We start from the raw sequence: 27,471 nt of genomic DNA on the forward strand, positions 1-27,471 counted from the left end.
AACAGTGAGTGCAAAGGGCCTGGGGTGGGGACATGTCTGGCTTCTTTAAGGAACTAGTGCTGGTGGGGCTGGAGCAGAGGGATCTGAGGGAGAATGACAGAGGGGAAAACTGGGGAGAAAATAGAGACCCAGTCAGGACTTTGAATACAAGGAACATGCATATGAAAATGTACAGTTGACCTTTGAACTGTTGGGGAGTGAGGGGTGTCAACACCCCCCTCCCCCTGCCCCATGCGCTTGAGAATCCACGTTCGGCTATCTTTGCCTCAAAAAAATGGTGGGGTGGAGGTGGGATGGGGAAGAATTGATAAATGACTTAACCCAAAGGCGAGAAACTTAAACAGTTTGGATATTTACAGGTCTCAAACCCTAATTCTTTTGATTCCACATATTGTGATCTGTATTCAAATGCAAACTTTTCCCTAAACTTAGTAAACTTAAAGATCTGTAAAATGAAAATGGGTGCATGCTAAGTTGCTTTAGTCATGTCTGACTCTTTGCAGCCCCATGGACTGTAGCCGGCCAGGCTCCTCTGTCCATGGGATTCTCCAGGCAAGAATACTGGAGTGGGTTGCCATGCCCTTCTCCAGGGATTGAACCCATGGACCCAGGGATTGAACCCATGTCTCCTGCATTGCAGGTGGATTCTTTATGACTGAGTCACTGGGAAAGCCCAAAATGGAAATATGAGTACTCTATTTGTTGAGAAAAAAATCCACATACAAGTAGACCCACAGTTTGAACCTGCATTGTTCAAGGGTCACCTGTACATCAAATAAGTAAATACTGGGCATAACAAATGTATTTCTCCACTTATCTGTGTAGGGAGGCTTTACAACTTTTTAAGCTTTTGTATATTTCTATAGAGGTGTATTTTTCATATGCTGAAAAAATGACAGATTTTTAAAGTACCATCCAATACAACCATCATGCAAATCAAAGTAAGAACATTAAAAAAAAAAAAGTAAGAACATTTCCTGCACCCCAGAAAGTTGCCTGGTGCCCTTTTGCAGTCAGTACTCAACTCCCCAGAGGCAATCATTGTTCTGATTTCTATCTCTAAGAGATTAATTTTTCCTGTTCTTGAACTTCATGTAAATGGAGTGGATTTATACAAAGTGTAGTCTTGCATGTGTGTGTGTGTTCAGTCACTAAGCTGTGTCTGACTCTTCGAGCCCCCATGGATTGTAACCTGCCAGGCTCTCCTGTCCATGGGATTTCCCAGGCAAGAATACTGGAGGGGGTTGCCATTTCGTCCTCCAGGGATATTCCCGATCTAGGGATCTAACCTGCATCTCCTGCATTGGCAGGCAGATTCTTTACCACTGAGTCACCTGGGAAGCCCTTGTACCCTTGCATACGGCTTCTTTTACTCAGTATAAAACTTTTGGGAGATTCATCCATGTTGCCACATGTATCTGGACATCATTCCTTCGTATGGCTGAGTTGTAGTCCATTTCCTGACACCTGGAATTGTTAGACTTTTTACTTTGAGTCAAGAATATGAAGTGGTAACTCACTGTGGGTTTTTTTACCCCCTTGGCCGTGCCATGAGGCTGTGGGATCTTAGTTCCCCGACTAGGGATTGAACTCGTGCCTGAAAGTGTGGAATCTTAACCACTGGACCACCAGGGAAGTCCTCATTGTGGTTTTAGCTTACATTTGCCTGGTAATAAAAAACGGCAACACACTTCGTTTGCTTACTGGACATCTGTATGCTTTCTTTTGAGAAATATCTGTTTAACCTTTGTGTTTATTTTTTTTAAAGTTGATTTAGTAAGAGTTCTTTATATGTTCTAAATATGAGCCCTTTGTCAGCCCTTTATCTCCTGTGAATATTTTCTCCCCATCTGTGGTGTACCTTTTTACTTCCCCGAATGTGTCTTTGGGTACTTTAAATTTTGATTATGACAAATTTATCGATTTTTGAAAACAGTTAATGCTGTAGTGTCTTGTCTAAAAAAATCTTTGCCTATCCCAAGGTCAAGAAGATATTCTCCTATGTTTTCTTCTAGAAGCTTTATAGTTTTATCTTTTACATGTACATCTGTGGCCTATCTTGAATTAATTTTTGTATGTGATATGAGGTAGAGGGAAAGTTTTTTTCCCCTATGGATATTAATTAATTTGTGGAACATGGGACTCTATTTGTTGGAATCTCAGACATTAATTGTCTGGGGTAAGTTGTGCTTGTCATATACTCTGTCTCCCAGAATTTATTATCCAGCTTCCTATAAAGCCCTGCTTAGAAGATAAAATGATGATGATAAAAGAGACAAATCCCTAGACAGAGAACAGAAACATCAGAAAAAATTCCAACTGCCCATCTGTAATTTTGTCCAGCCTTTAGCCTCCCTCGTTGTCCAAGTTGTGTTTGCCTTCCCATGGCCTGAGCCAAAGAGGACAGAGGTGAAGGGGAAGCCAAACTGGGAGGAGGATGAGAGAAACACAGGAGCAGAGGTTGGGAAAGTACCTCAGTGCTGAGCCAGGCTGGGTTGGAAGATGGCTGGTTCTGTGGGGCCCTTAGCAGGAATGTGGACCGCCCAGCCTGTCTATGTCTCTCTCCTGTGCTTTGTGGAGCCTAGGAATATGAAACCTCAGAGGTGCAATGCAGGTGAGTGGGCTCGTGGGCCAAGCCCTCCCCCTACAAGCCTGGACTCTCCTCTGCAGCATTGCAACCTGGGATCTAGAGGCAAGGTGGGTGGGAGGAACCAATGCTAGTTGAGCATTGACTGCGAAACAGTTATCTCCACCCTAGGGGCCTGTGTGTGGGATATCATTCTTTCATTCATCCCGTCTGCCTCACCACCTTAGGAGAAAGATACTTATTCCTCACAGATAAGGAAGTTGATTATCCAAGAGGTTAAGGATGTGTGTGCGCTTAGTTCACCCAGTTGTCTCCAACTGTCTGCGACCTCTTGGACTATAGCCCTCCAGGCTTCTCTGTTCCTGGGATTCTCCAGGCAAGAATATTGGAGGGGGTTGCCATTCCCTTCTCTAGGGGACCTTCCTGACCCAGGGATTAAACTCTGATCTCCTGCGTTGCAGGCAGATTCTTTGCTGTCTGAGCCACCAGGGAAGCCTGAGGTTAAGTAAGCTTCTCAAGATTTCTCAGCTCATAAATGAGGGAGTAAAGATTCTCTTTTTCCACTATCCCTTCCACTGCAGCTCGTCTCCACTGTGCTCCAGCCCTTCCCAACCATCTGCTGCATGAGAAATCAGATCACTGCATGACTACAGTCTTCCCTCCTGAGGAACTTGCAAGCAAGCAAGCAAAAAAAAAAAAAAAAAAAAGCATATGGGATATTCCCCATTGACAATTCCTCCCAAATAACCCCAGTTTCTTATGGCACAAAGAGACTTTCAAGTCCAAGGTAAAGATTGTTTGTACCAAATAAAATCTAATATAAAACCATTTTGAGGACTTTCCTGGTGGTCCAGGAGCTAAGACCCTGCACTCCCAATGCAGGGGTCTGGATTTGATCCCCAGTACGGCACCCCGCTCCAGTACTCTTGCCTGGAAAATCCCATGGACGGAGGAGCCTGGTGGGCTGCAGTCCATGGGGTCGAGAAGAGTCGGACACGACTAAACGACTTCACTTTCACTTTTCACTTTCATGCATTGGAGAAGGAAATGGCAACCCACTCCAGTGTTCTGGCCTGGAGAATCCCAGGGACAGGGGAGCCTGGTGGGCTGCCGTCTATGGGGTTGCACAGAGTCAGACACGACTGAAGTGACTTAGCAGCAACAGCAGCAGGGAACTAGATCCTGCATGCCTCAACTAAAGATCCCACAGGCTGCAACAAAGATCCTGCCTGTAGCAATGAAGATCCCACGTGTGTGCTGCAACTATGACCCAATGCAGCACATACATAAATAAAACATTAAAAAAATTTTTGGACATTCCTTTGGTTTTCACTGACTCAACCAACCCTCTTGAGATGGTACTGAAGAATCACCAAGCTCTTCCCACAATGCCATGTCTTAGCGCATTTGGGTTGCGCTAACAAAAAGACCATGGGTTGGGCAGCTGAAACAACAGACATTTAGGGAAGCCCCATCTGTGCACACTCAGTCCAGAACAACATGTGGTCTAATCCCTGGTCAGCCGAGGCCCATAGAAGTGTTTCTTTCTAAAGAAGGGCTTGAGGCCCAAAGGTTAATTTAAGACATTTGTTTCCCCCAGCACAGAGAATAAGGAAGTTCTGAAGTTTATATTTCTTTCTCCCAAGAAAAAATTTCAGAAGTCTCAGATAAGGGTTTTAGACAAGGCTCAAGGATAAGGCACTGGACTTGGGCCCCCTCCCCTCCTTTTCCCTCTGGATCTTCCCCCTGAACCCAGCCCCCTTGGGGGGAAAGGAGGAGGAGGAGGAGTAGGAGAGACCGCCCATCCCCCACCCCACCCCAGACTCCAAGGAGAAGGTTTAAGTTCTATTTGTTGTTTTCCCAATACACCTAGTTCTGTGCCAGGCTTGGTAAAGGATTGTACTGAGGGACTTCTCTGGTGGTCCAGTGGACAAGATTTTTCATTGCAGTGGGGCGTGGGTTCTATCCCTGGCCAGGGAACTAAGATCCCACAAGCCACTCACCAAAAAGCCAAAACATAAAACAGAAGTAATATTGTAACAAATCAATAAAATGGTCCACATCAAAAGAATTCTTAAAAAAAAATAAAGGATTGTACTGACTCACGGCAAATAGAAGGGGAAAAAGTGGAAGCAGTGATAGATTTTATTTTCTTGGGTTCCAAAACCACGGTTGATGGTGACTGCAGTCATGAAATTAAAAGATGCTTTCTCCTTGGAAAGAAAGATATGACGAGTTTAGACAGTATGTTAAACAAACAGAGACATCACTTTGCTGACAAAGATATGTATAATCAAAGCTATGGTTTTTCTGGTAGTCGTGTATGGATATGAGAGTTGGACCATAAAGAAAGCTGAGCACTGAAGAACTGATGCTTTTGAATTGTGGTGCTGGAGATCAAGAGTCTCTTGATTGCAAGGCGATCAAACCAGTCAATCTTAAAGGAAATCAATCCTGAATATTCATTGGAAGGACTGTTGCTGAAGCTGAAGCTCCAGTACTTTGGCCACCCAATGTGAAGAGCCGACTCAGTGGAAAAGACCCTGATGCTGGGAAAGAAACTGAAGGCAAAAGGAAAAAGGGGTGGTGGGTGATGAGATGGTTAGACAGCATCACTGACTCAATGGACATGAATCTGAGCAAACTCCAGCAGACAGTGGAGGACAGAGGAGCCTGGTGGGCTGCAGTCCATGGGGTCACAAAGAGTCAGACACGACTTAGCAACTAAACAACAACTGATTCTTAGATGCCAATGGAGGCTCAGGAGGATGTAACATGGGGTCACACAGTCAGTGACAGGGTGAGCTGTGTGATTCCAGCCCAGGCTGGCTGACCCTAGCTCTAACGTTGAGCCAGGAGCCCCTCCCGTCTCTAAGCTTTCTCATCCACCCAGCCCAGGGCGCCCTCACTCTTGTCCTGCAGGAAGATCCCTCTAGTCTAGTCTACCCTGAGTCTCTCTTGCTTTGTTTCCCATTCCCCAGGCAGAGACCCTACTCCTCTGGCAGTCTCGGGCACTCCTGACCATAGCCATCTTTTGGCTGCTCTCTCCTTCCCCAAGCAAGAAGAATCCCATCCTCAAGGCCAGCAGTTTCAGATAAAGCCTTCATTCCAAGCCTCTTTAGGTTATCACTTTGTGTTTCAACACTGGCTCCTCTCCACCTCCTCCCAGAGTCCTCCTTGGCCCTGACTGGGTGCCACTGTGCTCCTCCCTCCTCTGTGTGGCTTTCTCCTCCATCTCAGCAGCTACACAGCCTTCATCATCTAATGCTTTCAATCCAATTTATGGAAGTCATATAATTCAACTGCTCTTTCCAACTGCTCTGTTCTAGTTCCTGGAGGCCTCACGTGGTATGTTCTATAGAGGTGATATTTGCTCTTGGTCTAGGGTAATGGCAAGAAGGCAAGTTCTCAGGCCTGAAAAGTAACCACTGAATTCTGCTTTGGTCACACCGACTCTGTGACTTCGAGGGAGTTTCCGACCCTGATGGACAGTCGGTTTCCTCTGCCTTAGTTCCCTGACCAGAGATAGAACCCAGGCCCCTGCAGCGGAAGCCCAGAGTCCTAACCACCAGGGAATGTCCCAGTTTTTTTTGTCTCTAATGCTCTTCTCCTTGGACTCTTGTGAGGATCAATTGAGATAAGTGTTACATTCATTCCAAAAATATTTCCCTTTTGAGCGAGTGATACCCATTGCGTATCCACCTTCAGTTTAGTAGCTTACTGTTAAGCAGATAAGGCACCTAGTGGCTGTATCTGACGCTCACGAGGGACTCGGAAAATGTGTGGTCCCTCCTCCCTCTCCAGACTGGGAACAATCTCTTTTTATTTATTTTGCTGGAAAATGTCCCATTTCTCTGCAGTTTCCCAGGAACAAGCAGTCTCTGCTGTGGTTTAGCAAATGAGTACATCCCTCCGCAGATGGCAGGCCTGAGATCAGAGAAGTACACCCTGGGTACAAAGTCACACGGCAGGCTGCTGGGTGGGTGTCGGGCTCTGTTTGCCCTCCCTCCCCCATCCCCACCCCTTCTATCCTGCTTGTGTCGGTCCAGGCTTTGCTGAGCTCCCAGTCTGCCCTCTCATCTTCTCCGTTCCGTGTGCCTACATTTCTCCTGCTTAAGTCAAAAGGAGAACTGATTAATTTGTGTATCTGGGTAGCCCAAGGACAGAGCAGGTGAGGCTCAAACAAGGCTTTAGGGCACCCACTATCTTATCTGCTGCCTGCTTTGAGTCTCCAGTTCACATAGCAAGAAAGATGTCCCATGGCAGCTCCACTTCTATTTCCCACACTTAGAACCTCTGTAGGAAAGACCACCTTCCCCAGTAGATTCAGCACAAAACTTCAGGGAAGGCCTCTGATTGGTCCTGACGGATCACAGGCCTGCTTCGGCAGCATTAGCTGTGCAGGTAGGGATGGGTATTCTAACAGAGTGTGTGTCTTCCTTTGGGAACTGGGGTGAGAGAGGGGCAGGTCAGCTCCCCAGAACCTCACAGAATGAATTTCCCCCCGGAAAGAGGAAAGAGTGGTGTGTTGCCAGAGGAGGGCTGTTGGACAGACAGACTCAGCAGATGATGCCCCAGGATGCTCTGACTTCCCAAGCCTCAGGTCTGTTCCCCCAGCTGCAGGTGGTGCCTACACCTCTTGTTCAGAGAAGCTATGGGAGTGCGGTTGTTGGGGTCAGGTGGATCTGGGTACAAACTGTAGTTGTGAGAATTCTCTGGTGTTTCAGTGGTTAAGACTCAACGCTTTCACTGTCAGGGCCTGGGTTCAATCTCTGGTCAGAGAACTAAGATCCTGTAGCTGTGTAGCATCACCCAAAATAAAAGGAAACAAAGACAAACAAATAAACAAACAAAAAAGCATACCCAGAACTGTGGTTTTGAAACTTTGTGACACTTCAGCAAATTCCTCAATTTTCTCATCTCTAAAATGGGGGTAACATTTCCTAACTTCACAGACTTACTGTGGAGTTTAAACAAGTTAATTACTAACTTGTAGCCAAGGTAATTAATCTACCTCTGATCTCCTTGCCTTTGGTTCCTGACCTCCAGCTTGACCGCTGGATCCCAACTCCTGAACTCAGACCAGGTCCATTTGTTCTTGGGGGCCTGCCCGCTCCTCCCACCTGGATCGAATTCACAGGGGGCCTCACTCTGATCAAGGAGCAGAAGGTCTTGCCATGGTCAGGACTCTGTGGTTTTGTGTTTGTTTGTTGTTTCCACCTTGAAAAATGTGCTGGTTTTACGCTGTCACAGAACAAAGAGAACCTTGACATATGGGCCTCTATTTATGTGCCTGATTCAATCAGTTAAGACACATGTTCAATCATCTCTCTATTACTAAGAGCGCTCAGGGATGGAACTTTCTCTTCCTCCCTCCCTCCTTCCGTCTTTCCTTTCTTTCTCTTTCAACTAGTATTCCATTAGTATGTGCCCTGTGCCAGGCTGTGGGTTACATGCTGGGGGCCTGGTTGTGGGAAAAATGATCACAGACTCAACTTTATAGAACTGACCATCTAGCAGGGGACACACATACACACACACACATATACACACACACATATACACACACATGTCTTTTAAGTGACAGGATTGTATTGGATGTGGGGGAAAGAAACAGAAGAATCAAGAATTATTCCAATGTTTTGGGGACATCCCTAAAGTCCAGTGGTTAGGACTCGGCACTTTCACTGTGGGGGCCCAGGTTCAATCCCTGGTTGGGGAACTAAGATAACATGTATTGTGAAGTGAAGAGAGCGAAAAAAAAAAAGAGAGAGAGAGAGAGAATGATTCCAACGTTTTTGGCCCAGCAAGTAGCAGAATGATGTTGCCATTGTCTCAGATGGGGAAGACTGTGGGAACAGCAAGCTGAAGGTAGGGAGATAGGGGAGATCTTTTTATACGCAGTGAGTTTGAATTTGTCTGTTAGAAATCCACAGGGAGGGACTTCCTTGGTGGTCCATGGTTAGGACTCTGTGCTTCCAATTGCAGGGGCTGCTGGTTCAATCTCTGGTTGGGGAACTAAAAGCCCAAATACTGCTGCAGTGTGGCAGAAAAAGGAAGAAAAGCAGAGAGAAAGAAAGGAAGAAAAAGAATCCACAGGGATACTCAGAGAGGAACCTGGAGGTTGGGGCAAGGTCAGCTCCTGGATGAGACGGCTAGGTGAGCCCAGAGAGGAACAGAGGACCAAGGCCTGCCCCAGGCCTCTGCAGACAGAGAGACCCAGAAGGAGCAGCCAGGGACATGTAGTCACTGTCCGCAGTTTTGGTTTCCTTGTGTAACTAGGCATTAGTGGTTAATTGCCCTTCCCTCCTAGTGTGGGTGAGACTCCCGGGGGATGCAGTGAAAGTGCTCAAGACAATGTAAGGACACGCTAGCTAAAGATGAGCAGGTTTTCTCTGACCCATCTAAAGAATGGCTAAACCTGCCTTCTGGTTTTAGCTGTGCAATGAGAGCATCTTAGGGACGGTTGGAGCTCTCCTTGACCAGGCACCTAGCACTGGGGACTGCCTGAGGCCCATCCCTGAGCCCGCAGGCTTGTGCAACAGGCTTGGCCCCTGGAATAGATGCCTGGCCACCCTCAGGGACAGGGCCTGGCCGAAGCCTGTGATTAAGGAGGGTGAGTGTCTCAAGTCCTTGTAATTGTGCTGTTCAAGAGAAATGAGACCTCATTTTGTGCTTCTGAGCCCTGAAACCCTCTCAGAGGCCTGGGGACAAAGGGAAAAGAGGCAGGTTTGCTGCATCTCAGCCTTCATAAAACGCTTAATAGTTATAAGTCTGTCATAAGTGTAGGAAGTAATATCTTTCAGTAGCCCTTCCCCGCTTAGGCACTTAACCATGCATGGGTCTCACTTTAGTCCCAGCTAGCCCCTTCCCTGGTGGCTCAGACAGTAGAGAATCCACCTGTAATGCAGAAGACCTGGGTTCAATTCCTGGAGAAGGAAATGGCAACTCACTCCAGTATTCTTGCCTGGAGAATCCCATGGACAGAGGAGCCTGGTGGTTGGTGTACAGTCTATGGGGTTGCAAAGAGTCAGACACGACGGAGCAACTTAACAGGGGAATAAGATCAGTTAAAAAAATAGACAATAAATTCTTCTCAAATGGTGGCATTTGGAGGCCCACAGTTATCAGGGTGAGGGTTGTGTTTATGGGATGGAGGTGGCACAAGAAAACATTTTCAAGTCTTTGCCATCTGCCTGGGACTAGGTCAGAGTTGCCTCTATTTCCAATAAAAACAAGTCCTCCCAGGATATTAAATTCATCTTGAGAAAGATCCATTTATTAATTAAATTGGCTCATTTAATTAAAAAATGACCCTCACACCTTTGGGAGCATTCGGTGCCCAGTCCAGTGTAGGAGAGAGATGAAGAAATGAAGTGTTTCAGGGATGTCTTATGATGCTGGGGGCAAGTTATGAGGATCTCAGGATTTTAACAGCTTGGAAGAAGTGAGCTGGGCCAGTCAGAAGGAGAGGGAGGGCTTCCAGGAGGAGGTAGCAACTGAGTCCAGAGCCATAAGTTGGATGGAATGAATAAAGGTGAGTGGTTGGTTTCTGGACAAAGGGTAATTTGAAGGTCATTTGGCTTGTGATTTGATAGGTTCAGGGACTGAAGATACTTTTCTGGTTATTCTGGGAATGAGAGGGTGACCCCTGGCAACCACATAATGTCTCTGGATTTAAGACCATGGAGCTACTAACCACATCCTGGAGATGTGGAGTTTAAGCAAATTAGTATACATCAAAGAATTCTGAAGAGTTCAGAATGATGGGACAGTAGAAATGCAATGTATTATCATTAATTATATTACAGGTGGAGAAAATAGCTCTTGGGACTCAGATCCTAGGTATTTTTCAACCTGGAATCCAATGGGTGCTGGGTGACCTGGAGGTAGTGAACACAGAAGGGGCACTGGATAAATAAAAAGCTTGTCTTCAATGAATGTATCTAGAGTTATGCAATCAGAGAATCTCAAAAGAAGCTGTTTTCATTTTAGCATATATTCAGATTTAGTGATTCATGGTTTTTATATTTTTAATTTTTTAAAATTTAGTTAATTAATTTTATTTTTGGCTGCACGGGTCTTTGTCGCTGTGCATGGGTCTGCTCTAGCGGTGGTGAGCAAGGGGCTCCTCTTTGTCGCCATGTGCAGGCTTCTCATTGCTTTGGCTTCTCTTTTTGTGGCACAAGGTCTCTAGGCTTGCAGGCTTAAGTAGCTGCAGCTCACAGGCTCTAGAGTGCATGGGTTTTAGTAGTTGTGGCACACGAGTTAGTTGCTCCTTAGCACATGGAATCCTCCTAGACCAGGGATGGAACCAGTGTTCCCTGCATTGGCAAGTGGATTCTTAACCATTGGACCAGCAGGTAAGTTCCTGACTTTTGTTTTGATTTTGATTCATGGTTGTGGGCATGGGCACTGCCATCTTTTCAATGCTTTGACCCTGGACAGGATAGTACAGTAATTTACATTTCTAGTCATTTCCCACTCCCTTCCAAACAACCTTCCAGAAACAGCTCAACCTTAACTCCCTAACCGCGTTCATCACTCCCTTTTGGAACTGTGATCATGGAGAAGCTTCTGGAATTAGAAGAATCCCATCATAATTCTGGAAATGATTGATGCTAATTAGTGTCCTGTGCCAGGCTCACAGGTTGAGGGCTTTCTGTGTCTTGTCCCCTTAATCCCTCTTGACAGCCTTACCCGGGCAATTTATGCAGGAGAACATTGAGACTCAGAGAGATAAAGTGGCTTGGTCGAGGTCACATTGGGAATGAGGATTAGAAATGGAATTTAAACCTGGTCTGCCTTATTCCACAGCAATGGCTCTTGACTACTCCCTGTGCTGCCTCCTAGGCTAGAACCAAATGGGGCAGAGAGATGTTCTCATCCTGAGTCTTCACTTTACAGGATTATCTGATATTAACACGGGACCTCATTTACTTCCAAATCCATATGGCCAGATTCTCTGCTCAGGTCATTTTCATGTGTATATGTGATGTTAGAGGAGGTAGAGGAGGCATGCTTGCGTGTGTGCTAAGTCACTTCAGTCATGTCCCACTCTTTGCGACCCTGGGGACTGTAGTCCGACAGGCTCGTCTGTCCATGGGATTCGCCAGGGAAGAATACTGGAGTGGGTAGCCATTCCCTTCTCCAGGGGATCTTCCTGACCAGGAATTGAACCTGAGTCTCTTGTGCCTCTTGCATTGGCAGGTGGGTTCTTTACTACTCGTGCCACCTGGGAATGCATGTGAGCATAAAGTTAAAAGGAAAGGAGGTTTCTTTTAAAAGACCCAGGAGAATATTTAAGTGCCTATCAAGAAATTTAGTTTTACAATAGCAAAACAGGTTCCTGACCATTCATTCAACAGCTATTTATTTAGTGTCTGTGGAAACCACGCAACTCAGATTGGAACTCGAATCCCACAGTCTTTTAACTGAGATCACACATCTGGTTTTGGCATTTAATGAAACTCAGGTTATTGATGTCTTATCGCAGAACGAATGCAGTGGGAGACAAAGTGATAGGTGAGAAGTGGATTTATTTAGAGAGAAACACACTCCACAGAATGTGGGCCATCTTAGGTGGCCCCAAAATACAGGGTGGTTAGTTTTTATGGGTTGGGAATTTCACAGGCTAATGAGCGGGAGGATTATTCCAACTATTTTGAGAACTGGCAGAGATTTCCAGGAATTGGGCCACTTTCTGGCCTTTTATGGTTGGCCTCAGAACTGTCATGACACTGGTGGGTGTGGCATTTAGATGCTAATATATTACCATGAGCGTATAATGAGGCTCAAGGTCCAATCATCCACCATCTTGGATTTGTTGCTGTTCGATTGCTCAGTCATGTCCAACTCTTTGCAATCCCATGGACTGCATCTGGCCAGGCTTCCCTGTCCTTCACCATCTACCTGAGTTTGTTCAAACAGGTCCATTGAGTCGATGATACTGTCCAACTACTTCATTCTCTGTCACTGCCCTCTCCTCCTTCCCTTGATCTTCCCCAGCATCACGATCTTTTCTAATGAGTTGGCTCGTCGCATCAGGTGGCCAAAGTACTGGAGCTTTAGCATCAGTCCTTCCAGTGAATATTCAGGGATGATTTCTTAAGTTCTAACCAATGTTTGTCATGTCCTATGTCATTCTTTTAAAGGTTGTGGTCTGCCTCCTCCTCTCCTATTTCACTGCTGTCAACCATGCATGAAGTCCTAGGGATATAGCAACGGGCAAGGCTTCTGGATAACTAGTGCCTGTATAAACCAACCAGGTGGACAAACAGTGATAAAGTTGATGAAAGAAGCAAATAGGGCAGCATGACGCAGTGATGGGGCAGGGAGCGGGCTGAGTTTGGTCAGAGACAGCCTCTCTGGGGAGGCAGCATCTGAGCCAAGAACTGAAGGACAAGAAGGCCCCGTGCATCTGGTCAACCACAGAGCAGACACAAAGGTGATGGTCCACATGGAGAAGAGGAAGAGGCCTGGGACTGGGCTCTGGGTGGAGCTAATGTAGAAGGTGAGGGTGGCCTCCAAGCAAGACCAAGAAAGAGTAGCTCAAGGGGAGGAGAAAAACCTGAGGCACCAGGAAGCCAAGAGAATTGTTTCAACAAAGGAGTGTGTGGTAAGTGTGCTTGAGAGGCTATCTATCAGGCTTGGGAAAGTGGAGGCCACTGTGACCTTGAGAAGAGGAATTCCCATGGAAAGGTTGTCAGGCTGTCCAACGCAGACAAGAGCTGGACTAGTGGTTTGGAGAAATCATGAGAGGTGACGATAACTGCTCCAAGAAATTTTGCTGTGAGTGTTGTCAGAGAAATGGGGCAGAAGCTGGAAGGGAGTGTGGGGTCGAGGGAAGGTGTGCTGGCCAGTCTCCCTTCCAAGACCCCTTCTCTGCTCATGTTCTACGCTGGGGGCTGGGAGGATGATGCTTCTGCACTGCATCACCTGAACTCTTCTGTTAGCATGCACCAGATGGCTTCAGCCCAGGGAAGGCAAAGGCAGGAGAGTCGAATGAAGGCTGGAGATAAGGGAGGTCCATGTTCTGCCCCGTACTCCTCCCTTGCTGCTTCCGCATCTGGTCTTGGGGCAGGAGCTGTGTACTCTATGTCTGCAGGTCCTTCTGGGCTGCCCCTCCTCCTTGGCTCTCAGAACACCATTTCTTCCCCGGGCTCTTTCTGAGCTAGGAGTTATCACCCGCACTGAGCTTGGCTTGTCTCTGGGTGCCCAATATCCTTGATTCTTCCTTTAACTTTGTAAGTAGCCCTTTCTTTGATGTCAGTTGAATCCTCTACACGAATTCTGTTTTCCTGCTAGAACCTTAACTGATGTGGTGGTGTACTTTCCCTCCTTCCTTCCTCTTCTTCTTCCTTCTTCCCTCCCTGTCTTCCTTTCCTCCCTCCTTCCTTCCCCCTCTCTCTTTCCTGAAGGAAGTTATTAGAACATTTGTGTGTGTGCAAAAGAGAACGATAAGGCAGAAAGGGAGAAGGTGCTGATGCTGAGAGAGGCAGGATACTTCCTGGAGTGGAGGCCCCAGGCCTGCTGGAGGGGATGGCTCCAGAGTCCAAGCAGCAGTGGTGTCTTGGGCTGGCTGCAGGAGGAGAGGCAGGGAGCAGAGGCATGGGCAGGAGGGCGGGCAGATTTGGTCTGATGGCTTCTAGTTTCTCAAGGAAGTGTGCACCAAGGACCTCTGCTGAGGGGAGCAGGGGAGTCTGGGGAGACAGAGGAAAGTATAGAACAGCCATCCCTGAGAACAGGAAAATGAACTTTCTAGGAAAGGTTGGTAGGCTTGCCAGGCACCAAGAGTGCCAATTTGAGGTTTGTGGTCATGAATTTAAACAGCAGCCATCAGCAAGGCTGTGTGCTTTTCCCCAGCACCCAGCTGCTTGGGCACAGGCCTGGAGAAGGTAGAGGGTGGGCTTGGACCTGGCCATGTGCAGATGGTGGGGAGAAGGGTGGTTTATGGAGGGGATCCACTGGGCAGTGATAGTCACTGTGGAGCATGGAATCTGCATGGGGTAAGAAGGGAAGTAAGGCCATGAGCACATGTTAGTGGAAATGGATGGGGTTTTGATGTAGCACAGAGGTGGAGAGGGCTTCCTAAGTGGCTCAGCAGAAAAGAATCCGCCAGCCAAGGCAGGAGACATGGGTTCAATCTCTGGATGGGAAAGATCCCCTGAAGAAGGGAATGACAACCTACTCCAAAATTGTTGCCTGGGGAATCCCACAGACAGAGGAATCTGGAGGGCTATATAGTCCATGAAGTTGCAAAGTCAGATACTACTTCGTGACTAAACAAGAACAGATGTGGAGAGGAAAGTCACAACAGAAGACTTGACGTGGTGGGGAGATTTTGGTACAAGAAGCCACAAAGTTGGGGAGCACATGCTGGACTCCAATGGCTTCAGAAGGACAAGCAAGGCCTTGGAAGCAGAAGAGGATAAATGGTTTGGACGAGGTCACTGGGAGCAAGGAGGGTACCCTCATCACCTCCTGGCCTTCCTTGGACTAGTTTCTCCCTGCATCTCCCAGAATAGTCCTCTCCCGGAATTGGGCCTGACAAGCCTGTGACAATTTGTGTGTCTTCTGTTTCAGGCTGAGAAGGCCACTTGTCAATGTGGCTCCTTCCTGTGGCCTGACCCAGAGCTGGTTCTGACCATATGGTGCAGGTGCTGGTGATGTCTCCTAGAATGAACTTAAGGTCACAGGGCTCAGTGTCTGTGAACAGAGGCCCTGGTTTCTTCACCTGTAAAATGCAATCCATCCTTGTTCATTCAAACGCACGTTAAGCACTGCTGTATACCAGGTCTATCTGCTTTATTTCCTCTACCTCTCTCAGCCATCCTGGAGGGAGAGACTATCCTCATTTTTGCAGAGGAGGAAATAAAAGCTCAAAGAGGTGAAAAACTTGCCCAAGGTCATACAGAGTCTATCTGAATCCAAGAAGACTCCCTATCTAGTCAGGGAAACAGGCAGGGAGAGAACCAAAGATATGTGATCTATGCAAAGTTCTATGGAATACGGAAGTTAGAGATTGCTTCTATTGTGGGAAATGGGGTGGAAGGGCATGTGAACTACAGCTACAGGATGAATAGAAATGCATTTTGGGACGGGGCTTCTTTGGTGGTCCAATGGTTAAAAATCCACCTTGCAATGCAGGGAACACAGGTTCAATCCCTCATCGGGGACCTAACATCCTACATGCCACAGAGCAACTAAGCCTGCATGCTGCAAGGGAAGATCCTACATGAATACAATGAAAAAAAGAAACGCATGTGGGGGACCATGGGAAGAAATGACAGCTTGAGCAAAGGCGTGGTGACAAGACACTATACGGCGTGATCCAAGACTTGCGTAAAGGCAGTGAGGATCAAGCGGTTAAGCGGGGCTCCTAGCTGTGCCTACAGCCCCAGAGTTCAAGGCTATGCTTAAAGGAACCTACAAACCTCCTGAAGTTGTATCACAATGCATATTGGGCTGGGGCTTCTTGTGAGTAGACGTGTATGACTTTTCTGGAAAGATCATTTTATTTTTATTATATCCTTATATTGAGGCACTGACTCAAAAAAGTCTTGGGTAGTAGATGCCTCGAAGAGAAATATAGGGCCTGGAAATGAAGGACCTCATAGGCCTTCTTTCAGGAATTCATACTTCCCTCTGAGGTCATCAGAGGCCCAAGGGATGGGCCTCAGGAAGACAACACAGGTGACTTTGAGCTCAAATCAAAGTCCTTTTATGAGTGATAAAGGGATATACTGTTTATTGCTCTATTCCCAGAGTCTGGCAGAGCACTGAACACATATTGGGGGCTCAGTAAACATTTGCTGAATGAATGAATGAATACTTGGTTGAACAAGCACGAGAGTGTATAATAACAGAGTTCACCTCTCCAGGGCAACTCCATGAATTTCCTGGACAACGTAACTGCAGGTGAAATCCAGGAAGCCAAAGTTCTCCCTGCACTGTACTAGGTTCTTACTATGGACTCCTAAGTTGGGGGTGGAGGTGGGAAGGGGAGGTTGGTGGGCGTGGCAAGGAGGCTGTGGCCACACCTGACTCCAGGGTAGGGCTCGACAGCTTCTCCCATATTGCCCCAAAGTGTCTTTGGAGGAGAAAAGGATGGACGGAATCATTTCTTTCCTCCTTCAACACTGAACCCATCAGCTTGCCCTGTTGACTGTATCCCCAAAACGTGTCCTCCAACCCCTCTATTTGCTCTGTCTCCTCTTCTCCCTCCCTACTCCTGCTTCCACACCTCGTCTGGACTGTTGCAGCAATCTCAAACTCAGCATCTCTGCTTCTGTCCCTGCCTCTTGACCATCCACTCTCCGTGTGGTGGCCACAGGAATTTTAATTTTATTTGGCCCTGCCTCAGACTTCTGGGATCTCAGTTCCTGGACCAGGGATTGGATTCAGGCCACAGCAGTGAAAGCCCAGAATCCTAACCACTAGGCCACCAGGGAACTCCCCAGAGGAGTCTTTTCTTTAGAAAAATATTTATTAGGCTGCACTGGGTCTTAGTTTTGGTGTGTGGCATCTTTAGTTGCTGCATGTGGGATGTAGTTCCCTGACCAAGGATCGAACCCAGACCCTCTGAATTGGGAGCACGGAGTCTTAGCTACTGGACCGCCAGGAGTTCCACCCCCAGAGGAAGCTCTTAAAACGCCTCTCAAGGAATGTGGTTTTCCTTCCACGTACTTAGAGAGCTATGCTTCCAAAACTTAAAAATCCATTCAAGTCACGTGGGGCTCTTGCTAAAATCCAGGTTTAATTCAGTTGATCTGGGGTGGGGAGACTGCATTGCTAACAAGCTCCCAGGCAATGCGGTATTCTTGGACCACACTAGGACTAACAAAGACTTAGAGAAAAATCCAAACTTCCTGCCCACGTCTTACTTTATCTGACCTCTCTCCAGCATCCCCACGTCATCTCTAACCCCTGTTTTGCTCCCACACCACGCGGTAGCCACACTGGCCTTCATTCTGTTCCTGGAGTGTGCCAGTGTGTTCCTTCCTCAGGGCCTTTGCACGTGGTGTTCCCATTGCCCAGAATGCCCCTTTCTGAGAGCTCCAGCTGGCTGGTTCCTTTTCTTTATTTAGATCTCAGTTCAATGATCCTTCAGATAGTCCTACTTTGACCACTTCATCTAATGAGGCACTTCATCCCCTGGGAACTTGCTATCACTGTTTGCTTTCTCCCCCCTTCATAGCACTTATCATCCTGCAAATTTATTTTGGCAATATATTTGTTGACTTGTTAATTAGTGGTCTTCATTCTCACATTTGTTCCACGTGAATAAAGACTTGGTTTTTCTTGTTTGTTGGTCTGTTCATGAACGTGCTTGCGTGGCTGCTGGGGTGTTGATATGTAGGTAGGGGAGTCCAAGCTGGGGAAACTTAAGAGGGCTGCCAACAGAGCGTCCTGTGGCAGAGGGGTAGGAGGAGAGATGAGGGGAACTTTTTGTATTGAGGGAGTCACAGAAAAAGTTTCAAGAGCCAAAGCCCAACCTAATAGATGGGGACTTCCCTTGTGATCCAGAGGCTACGACTGTATGCTCCCAATGCAGGAGTCCTGCGTTTGATCCCAGGTCAGGGAACTAAATCCCACATGCCATGATTAAGAGTTCAAATGCCCCAGTGAAGATCCTGCAGCTGCAACTAAGACCCCATGAAGCCAAATAAATAAATAAAAATTTGAAAAAATGTTAAAAGATTAAAATAAACATCTGATAGATGAATTCATCTCACTCACACTCTGGAAAATGAAGAAAATTTATTGTGAATTTACTTATTGGATAAACAAAAATATGTGGAACCCTTTCTCTGTGACCATCATTTACACAACGATCTCTGTTCATCCTCACAACACAGAATCTCCAACTTGCAAGTGAGGAGCAGGGCTCTGAGTTAAGAGACTTGCCCAAGGTCATACAACGATTCAGAGACCACACTCCAGTTCCTAAGACAGCTCTGAAATAAGACACTCCATGTCCCCTTCCAGGCTCTATGCCTTCCAGGCACCTGTTACCACCTAACATACTGTACATTCTCCTTATTTATTTTCTGTCTTCTCTCACCATAATATAAATTCCCAGAGGGTAAAGATCTTTGTTTTGTTCACTACTGTTTCCCAGAGCCCCAAACAAGGCCTGCCACATAAGTAGACACTTGTTGTTTAGCCATTAAGTCATATCCGACTCTTTGCAACCCCGTGGACTTCAGCATGCCAGACTCGCCTGTCTTTCATTATCTCCCACAGTTTCCTCAGATTCATGTCTGTTGAATCAATGATGCTATCTAACCATCTCATCCTCTGCTGCCCCCCTCTCCTTTTGCCTTCAACCTTTCCTAGCATCAGAGTCTTTTTCAATGAGTTGGCTCTTTGCATCAGATGGCCAAAGTATTGGAGCTTCAGCTTCAGCATCAGTCCTTCCAATGAATATTCAGGGTTGATTTCCTTTAGGATTGACTGGTTTACTGAATACTTATGGAATGTGAAAAGGATGAACGAAAGGATTATTTTAAAATCTTTGCTTTCTGTATCACTAAGAGGCAGTTCTGTAAATCCAGTTGAGAAGGCTGGAGTGTGCCTGAGATGAACTGGGAAGGAACACACGGCTTACTGAGTGCTCTCCACAAACCAGAAGGAAGACTGTGTCCACAGAGGAGGGACCGCTGCATGGTCTGGCGGGAGAGTAGCCAGGGATCTGGGGCTTGTCCAGTCTCCAGCCCTAACACCATTGCCTCATAGGCGTGGATGCCACAGGATGCCAGTGGCCCTTCACAGGATATGGCTTCCACATAAAGTGGCCCCAGGGAAAAATGTGTTGACCCAGGCCCAATTACAAACTTGATGTAATTGCATAGTAGGCATTTATCAGGAAATCTTTTGTGAATTCAACTAGAGAGAGCCAGTCACTCAACCCTGGCAGCTCTGGCTGCTGAACAAACAGAGGTTCTGAACCAACTGCTGTAGCCTGGGTATGGATCCTCCCTGGAGATAGTTCTCCTGGGCCATGACCTTCCTCTGTGAAAAAGATGCTCAAAGTTCAGCTCCCAGACCAGCGGCATCAGCATTATACAAGGACATGTTAGAATGCAAATTCTCCAGCTTCATCCTCGACCTACTGACAGAGAATCTCCATGAGTGGGTTTCATCATTCTGTGGATTAAGAAGCCCTCTAGGAGATTCTGATCCACTTTCAAGTTTGAGAACCACCGTTACGCAGTTTCTCTTTCAGGGGCTAGGACCTGTGTGAAAAACTCCTGAAGTGGATTGCACAGCTTTATGGATCCCCTGCTGTGTGCCATGCTCTGGATTTGGTTCTGTGAAGAGGATACCAAGGTATTTAACCAGCAGCTTCTGCAGCCAAGGAGTTTAGGAGAGAGATTTCTTCTGGCTGGCAGATGTTGAAAGTATGGATGTGTAGGACCTTTGATCTGAGTCTTGTCTATTCAGTTTAGGCAGATAATAGAGCCCACAGGAACTCAGAGGAGGTGGGAGGGGAGGGTGGGGGAATATGCTGGGGGTGTTGAATACTGAGTTAGAAGGTACAGAAAGGCATAAACAACAACTACCAGCCCAGGAGCAGTATTTTGCCCATGCCCACTGCTCAGGTGTGGGGCCACGGTTAGAAAACCTGAAGTGGAAGAGTAACCATTGAAAGCATTTCTCTAGTGCCCACACGTGGCAATTATCAATTCAGGTTCTGTATACACATTAACTCATTCTTCATATGAGGAGGAGAAGGAGATGACAGAGGATGAGATGATGGGATGGCATCACCGACTCAATGGACATGAGTTTGAGTAGGGAGATGGTGAGGGACAGGGAATCCTGGCGTACTTCAGTCCACGGGGTTGCAAAGAGTCGGACATGACTGAGTGACTACACCACCATATGACCCATACTGTGCGTGTGTGCTCAGTTGTGTCCGACTCTTTGTGACCCCCTGGACTGTAGCCCGCTTGACTCCTCTGTCCATGCAATTTTCCAGGCAAGAATACTGGAGTGGGTTGCCGTTCTCTCTTCCAGGGGATCTTCCCAACCCAGGGATTAAACAGGTATTTCTGGTACTGGCCGGTGAATTCTTTACCACTGAGCCACATGAGAAGCCCCATGAACCCTATCAGATAGGCTCTATTATCACCCCATTTTAACTGGTGGGGAACTCCGACACTCAAAGGTGAGCTAACTGCCTAAAGTCAGTTTGGCAGTTGTTTGTTATTCAGTGGCTCAGTCACTCTGGACTCTGCGGGATCCCATGGACTGCAGCATGCCAGGCTTCCCTATCCTCCACTACCTCCAGAAATTTGCCCAGACTCAGGTCCACTGAGCCAACCAGGCCAGTGGCTAGGCAGTGGTAGACACTACTTGAACTCAGACTGTCTCATTGCTCTCGAGCACTTCCAAAGGCACAAGAAATCAACTGCCACCCCCAGTGTCTGGACTGGCCTGCTGGGTTGAGGTGGTGGAGGGATGGGACCTTTATGTTGGTGGGTAAATAGCATCTAGAAGAATGTCCTGTGTCTTTCCAAGCCTGAGCCCTTCCTCTGGCTAGACAATCGGGAGTCCTGGGCTCTGCGAACCTCCGCCCCTTCCCACTAGATGGCGGCCCCTAAACCTACAGAGAAATTCTGAAACTTCCATTGTCCCTGTCTTCCAGGGTTCGGCTGAAGCCGAGGAATTGCAGGATGCGAACCCTCCTCCCGTCCAAGGGCCGTCGGCTCCACCTCGCCTCATCTGGGGGATCGTGGGAAGCCCCCAGCTAGGAGAAGTGATGGGGAGCAGGCGGGGTGGGCGGGGAGACAAGGATCCCCGGGATCCCGGCGCCGAGGGAGGAGCCGGCGCGCAGCGGACCCTCCGGGGGCGCAGAGGCGGGGCACTCCAGCGCGGCCGGTGTCCACGGCGGAAGGGAAGGCTGGGACCGCCGGGCGCCGGAGCCCGCGGGGACCCCGAGGGCGCGGGCGGCGGCAGGTGCGCGGCGGGGACTACAAGTCCCAGCATGCCCAGCTGCTCTGACCCGGCCCCCGCTGCCGCTTAAAGGCTCAGGGAGCCTCAGCCGTCGGGTCGCCGCGGCTTTCGCTTTGCCGCCGCGGCTGGGCGGGCGGACTCGGCTGCCGTGCGGTCCTCGCGTCCCAGCTCCCACAGCGCCGAGGGGCGCTCTTCGTCCAGCCCTCGCGGCTCGAGGATTCCCTTTCGAGGCGCCCGCACCCCCGGGCTCCGCCGCCTCGGCCATCCCGCGGCCCCGATGCCGAGGCATGGATAGAGCGGCGCTGCGCGCGGCGGCGATGGGGGAGAAGAAGGAGGGCGGCGGCGGGGGGGACGCGGCGGGCGCGGATGGGGGCGCCGGGGCCGCGGCCAGCCGGGCGCTGCAGCAGTGCGGGCAGCTCCAGAAGCTCATCGACATCTCCATCGGCAGCCTGCGCGGGCTGCGCACCAAGTGCTCCGTGTCCAACGACCTCACCCAGCAGGAGATCCGGACCCTGGAGGTAAGGGGCCACGACGCCGGAGAATCGGGGGCCCCGCGCGGGGTTTGAGGAGTCAGGGCTTTGCGCCTCGGGAAGCGCCCCAACACCTCCTTCGCGGCTCCAGTTCACTCCTTCCCCAGTTGCATCCTTAAGCCCGGTCACCTCCTTTGCGGCTTCCTCTCCCTCTTCCACTCGCTGGCGCGGCGGCCCGAGGACCCGGGACCAGCCCCGTTCACCTTGGGCGGGATTTGGGGGGAGGGGCGTGGTGCGACCTGAGAGGGAGGGTGGAGGAGCCCGCGGGCTGGGTGGGCTGCGCACGGACATCCCCTCCGCCGCCCTCCGCCCCCACCGCGTTTCCAGCTCGCCGGGCCGCAGGACTCATTCTCCCACTGAGTCACATGGTGGACTTTTCCCTGGGTGACGGAGCCCAGCCGCTGTGGGCTGGGGTGACGGGGCGGGAGGAGGTCCCCCTGAAGTGTGAGCGCAGGCCCTTCGTTCTCTGCCCTCCTCGCACGCCCCAGACTCTGTCTTGTTTCTTCCTTTCCTCTCCTCCAGGTTCTTGTCTGCCGCTTATCAAAGTGTTTGCTGAAACTGCATTTTTGCCTTGAGTGCGTCTCTTACGCACTGCCACAGCGTTTCACTGCTCAAAATGTAATAACCTACCGACGCCGCCTCCCCCTTCCCCCTACTGAAGTTTGGTTTAGGAATGATTATGCTGAGGACCAAAGCCTTCAATGGGAAGATGACACTACTTAAGGGGTTCTAGTGGAGACAGCCTCCAGTGTAAAGAAGAAATAAGACATGCGGCCCCTACTCTCTCAAGTGATAGCTGGCTAGCCCAGTATTAAAAGGATTTGGAAGAATCAACCAAAAGGGTTATTGCATTCTTAGAAGGGGTTGGAGGGCGGTCTCTCCCTCTCCTATCATACACAATAGAGGGAAACTAGTTGCATTTCCAACTTGCTTTTGTCCAGAGGCTGGGAAAGCTGTGAAATTGCAGGCACCACTTGGTATTAATAGCTACCCTGTTTTGAAGAATGGGCCTCTTTCCACCTTGCTTGATCACATCTGGCCTTCTGCAGATCTGGAAATGTTTTGTTTTATTAGAACCTTAACTCTTCATCCCAAACCCTCCACACCCTCTTATTGCTGATTGCCTCTGCCAGCCACCTTAGGGCCAGTGGGTGATTTGTGGCTATGATAACCAGACCCCATCCTCTGTGTGCACCAGAAGCCTGAAGCCCTATTTGATCTAAAATGCTCGGGGTAGACTTCTTTCCTTCAGTTTTATTTTCTTAAAAGCGACAAAACCAGGGACATTGGAAGGATATAATCAGTGCTGGCTATTATTATTTTTGTTTCAGTTGCTATAGCAGTGCTGACCAGGGCTTGGCTTAAAAAACAAACTGACCAGCACCCCCGCTCCCCCCCCCACAACTGTCCCTCTTGCATGCATGCTGCTGTTTTCCAAGTGGTGAAGAGAAACTGGTTTCTTGAACACAGCCGGGTGTGTTTGCCCAGCAAAGTTCAGTTTTTAAACCGACACAATAGGGGGCCTGTGTGGCTCCGTTCTGGGAGGAGGGGTCCTTGTCCAGCAGCATGTGTCTGGTTGGACTGCTGTGTTGTTGGGATAAGAGGTTGTCCTCTGTTGGCTTCTCTTGGATTGTCCCCCCTCACCCCCCCCCCAGGTTGCTCTGAAATGCTCCTAGCTCGAAGAGGGAACCTGGGAGAATGATGGGTGATTTCTCTGGAAATGGTACCTTGCCTTCTTGGTACCCTGCCTCCCAAAGTCACTCATTTTGACCAAGGAATGGCATCAGGACACCCTAGAACATCCTATATTTAGGTCTCTGCACTGGTTTATTCGGTGACCTGCCTCCTAAGCGTTTATTGGATGATCAGCTGTGGCAGCCAAAAACCCATCCCAAGGCCCAGAGGGGATTGGTAGCGGGAATTAAAACAAATACCCAGCTCCCCATCTTCTCTACTGTGCTGTGGATTCAGGTCCACGCTCCTCCCTGAAAAGGCGAGACCCGGGCTGTTTGGGGGATGGGACTTTTGACCCCAGGATCTAGCTCCCTAGGCCTCTCCTCCTTATCTGAACAGCGGGGTGAGAGGTCTCTGTGGGCTCTTGCAGTTCTCAATGCTGTGGTCTATGAAGGGGCCTCAGTTGGGTGGAATCAAACATTTGTTATACACACCCCTGTGTAAGAATACCCCTGAGTAAGAATGGTTCTGAAATCTAGATTTACCAAACTGATAAAATAGGGGGAAAGTTTGTTACTCAAAGAATCCTGACCTTTGAAGGCAGTGTGGTAGGTGGAAAGCCTGAGGCTTAGAAATCAGGTCCAGGGTCTGTCTATCTGACCTTGGGTAGTAAGTCCCATGACTTCTGAATCTCAGGCTTTCCCATCTGTAAAATGGGCCAAGACTACTTAAACCTACAACCTCACATGTGTCTCTAAGTCCTTATGCTTTCTACCAAGAGATTCTGCCCATGAATTTTCCTACTGAGGATCCAGTACGGGTCACATTTGGGAGGAAGGCCCTTTGACAGCTGGCTCTTGTTCCCTAGAGGTGGGTGACACAGGCCAAGAGATAGCTCCGAAGCCCGTGGTGAGGTCACGCGGGGCAGTGGTGATGTCCATTCTGGCTTTCTTTCCTGTTCTGCAGGCTCCTCTCACATACCAGGCCAGGGCCCCCAGAGACTGGACTTGCAACATTGGATTCCTGGCTTTTGAAAAAGAGGGCTTGGCTTACGTAAGCATGCCAGACTTCTCCCAGAATCCAAGGAACCTCAGCCTACCCTGGCTGTTGTTAAATAAGCACTCAAGGAGAAGCCCTGGCAAGTCCTGACCCGGGGCCCAACTGCCGGTGCCTTATTGTAGGTCGGATGATGTGTAAAGTTCAGTCTGCCTGGCTCTTTCCTTCCACCATGCAGTGGTCCACTTTGGATCCAAATGAGTGGAAGGAACCAAGGTTTAATGTCTGCCTCCTACCTGTCAGTCAGCGTGCTGGACCCTTTTCAATCTCCGAAGATTTCCAGACGTCATCATACACTTATTTTTTTTTTCCCTCTCGCTGTGAAATGAGGAGGGAGATAAAATCTGACCCTAGAGTCTGAATCGGTAAACAGAAGTAGTGAGGCTACTTTGAAGATCCCAGCAGAATATGGCGCCTTGTCTCCACCAGGCCGTCCTCAGGGGCTGAGAACTGAGCAAGATAGAATGTTCTCGTTCCCCAGACGTGCTCACAAAGGGACATCCGACTGACCTCGCAGCCCTTGCCAGTTCATTCCCTTGCTTGTGCATCTTCTTTGGGCCGGGTCTGGGCCAGGCCGTGGGGAGAGCAGGGCCGTGGGGAGAGCAGGGCGTCTCGTGAAGATTCTTGTCTTATGGACCTTGTAACTTTGCCTTTTCCTGCCAGCCTCCTGGTTCTTTTCAGAGGCAGGCCTTACCACACCGAGGAGTCTTCCCATCTGCTGCTCTTTAAAAAAAAAAAATTTATTTTAGTTTTGGGGGCGCTGGGTCCTCGTTGCTGCACGTGGGCTTTGTTAGTTTCTTAATAGCAGAGGCTACTCCTGGTTGTGGTGCGTGGGCTTCTTGTCACGGTGGCTTCTGTTGTTGCCGAGCATGGGGTCCAGGGCATGAGGCTCGGTAGTTTTGCTGCCTGGGGTTAGTTGCTCCAGCATGTGGGATCTTTCCAGACCAGGGAAGGAACCCATGTCCCCTGCCCTGGCAAGTGGATTCTTAACCGCGGGACCACCAGGCAAGTCCCAGCTGGTGGTCTTATGGAAAAAAGTCCCTCGTAAGCAAGCTGACCTAGAGAAAGGGGTCCCCACTAGGCCTTGACCTTCACTCAGCTCTGCCGTGGCAGAGGTCAGAGGTCAAAACCCTGTGTGGAGGGCCTGAGCTTTCCCCTGTGGCCCCCTCCCCAGCCCCCTGGGGCATCTGGATGGTGGAGCTGCCAGGAAAGGAGAGGGCACTGTGGGTCCTCACAGAACTGGTCCTTGGGGTGTGCATGGATGTGCATTCACTCAACAAACCTGCGGTTATTACTGGTTTGCCTGCTGAACTGCTCACTGCTGCCACCCCGGCAAGGATTCTGAAGTAGGTAGGCTGTGTTCCTGGTGTTTGGGGACACTCTCAGACTATTGGGGAAGCCAGGCAGTTGAGCAGGACTGACTCCATTACTGTAGCCTGCTGAAATCGCTTCGGAATTGGGAATAGGACCCGACGGTCGACCAGTCCAACTCCTGCTTTTCTGGGAAATATTTCCAGAGTCTTGGTGATGACTTGTCCACGTCACACATCCCTGGCACAGCTTCTGTTTCCCCAGCCAGCCCCTGCCTCGGCGTGTGGCATTTCTCTGCTTGTGCCCTTGTTGTTGTGTTGTGTACTCAGTCACACAACTCTGTGACCCCACCGATTGTAGCCCACTACACGACTGAAGCGACTTAGCAGCAGCAGCAGGCTCCTGTATCCATGAGATTTCCCAGGCAAGAATACTGGAGTGAGTTGCCATTTCCTCCTCCAGGGGATCTTCCCGATCCAGGGATAGAACCCATGTCTTCTGCATTGGCAGACGGATTCTTTACCACTAAGCCAACTGGGAAGCCCCTACCTGGTAGTGTTAACCTCCTGCTGGAGGCTCTAACTGCAGCCGTCCCTGGAGGGAGCCAGAACTGGGGCACCCTTTGCTTTCACCTTGGCAATTTGTTTTCCTGGTGAAACTTGCTACCAGCGATCCTCCGAGGTGGTCTGGAGAAGGACCTGCGGTTTCCACGACTGGGGAGGCCTGCGGGGTGCTGGAGGGAGGCCCTATCAGATTTGCAGCCCTGGTGCCAGGAGGCCTCTGGTTTGCTGCCTGGGGACAGCGATGGGAGTGCCTCCCTCCCCGCCAGGTTAGCTCAAAATCTGGGAAAGCTGCATTCCCCACCACTGTTCTGGGCCTTCTGGGCCACTGTGGCCTCGAGAATGCACCGGTTGTGGTGCTTGGCGGCAGTGTCTGCAGTGGTGGTGGCGGTGGTGGGGAGTAACATGGCTAGTGCATGTGGCCATGCCTTCCCCAGCTGTGCATTTGAAAAAGGACATGCTTTCAGAATAGGCTGACGGGAAACTTCTACACTCAGTTCAAAGGAAAAGCTGCGCTGAGTTTATGGGAAGGGCCCTAGAGCCTGGTGAGGGGCAGGGTTTCCTCGTAGTGGAGGGATCCCGTTCCTTACAGTGGAATGAGACACCCTCTCGGTCACCTGCCCTGTGCTCGGCTCTTGGCATGTGTTCCCCATTGAAGGCTCATGGGGACCCTGCCGGGTTCTCTCTCCATTCTGCAGATAAGGACGTTGCGGCTCAGAGGGACTGAGAGACGGAGTTAGTAGGCGGTGGAACTTGGCCTGACTAGTTTTCAGAACTCATGTTCTGAACT

The 27,471-nt window shown here is 49.2% G+C and overlaps 1 protein-coding gene across 3 annotated transcripts in view; it reads left to right on the forward strand.

Annotated features, from left to right (window-relative positions):
- The first annotated feature begins 21,618 nt into the window (after nt 1–21,618).
- The window catches only part of KSR1 (kinase suppressor of ras 1), a 162,003-nt gene continuing 156,150 nt past the window's right edge, over nt 21,619–27,471 (forward strand). For 2 of the 3 annotated variants that reach the window (XM_070772726.1, XM_019981309.2), the window contains exon 1: nt 21,619–22,068. In XM_070772726.1, coding sequence (XP_070628827.1) covers nt 21,838–22,068 — 231 coding nt within the window. In that variant the 5' untranslated portion in view covers nt 21,619–21,837. The remainder of the gene's footprint in view (nt 22,069–27,471) is intronic. The other variant, XM_019981310.2, reaches the window with a different exon arrangement.

Source organism: Bos indicus, chromosome 19 (genome assembly GCF_029378745.1).
Source record: "Bos indicus isolate NIAB-ARS_2022 breed Sahiwal x Tharparkar chromosome 19, NIAB-ARS_B.indTharparkar_mat_pri_1.0, whole genome shotgun sequence".
NCBI lineage: Eukaryota > Metazoa > Chordata > Mammalia > Artiodactyla > Bovidae > Bos > Bos indicus.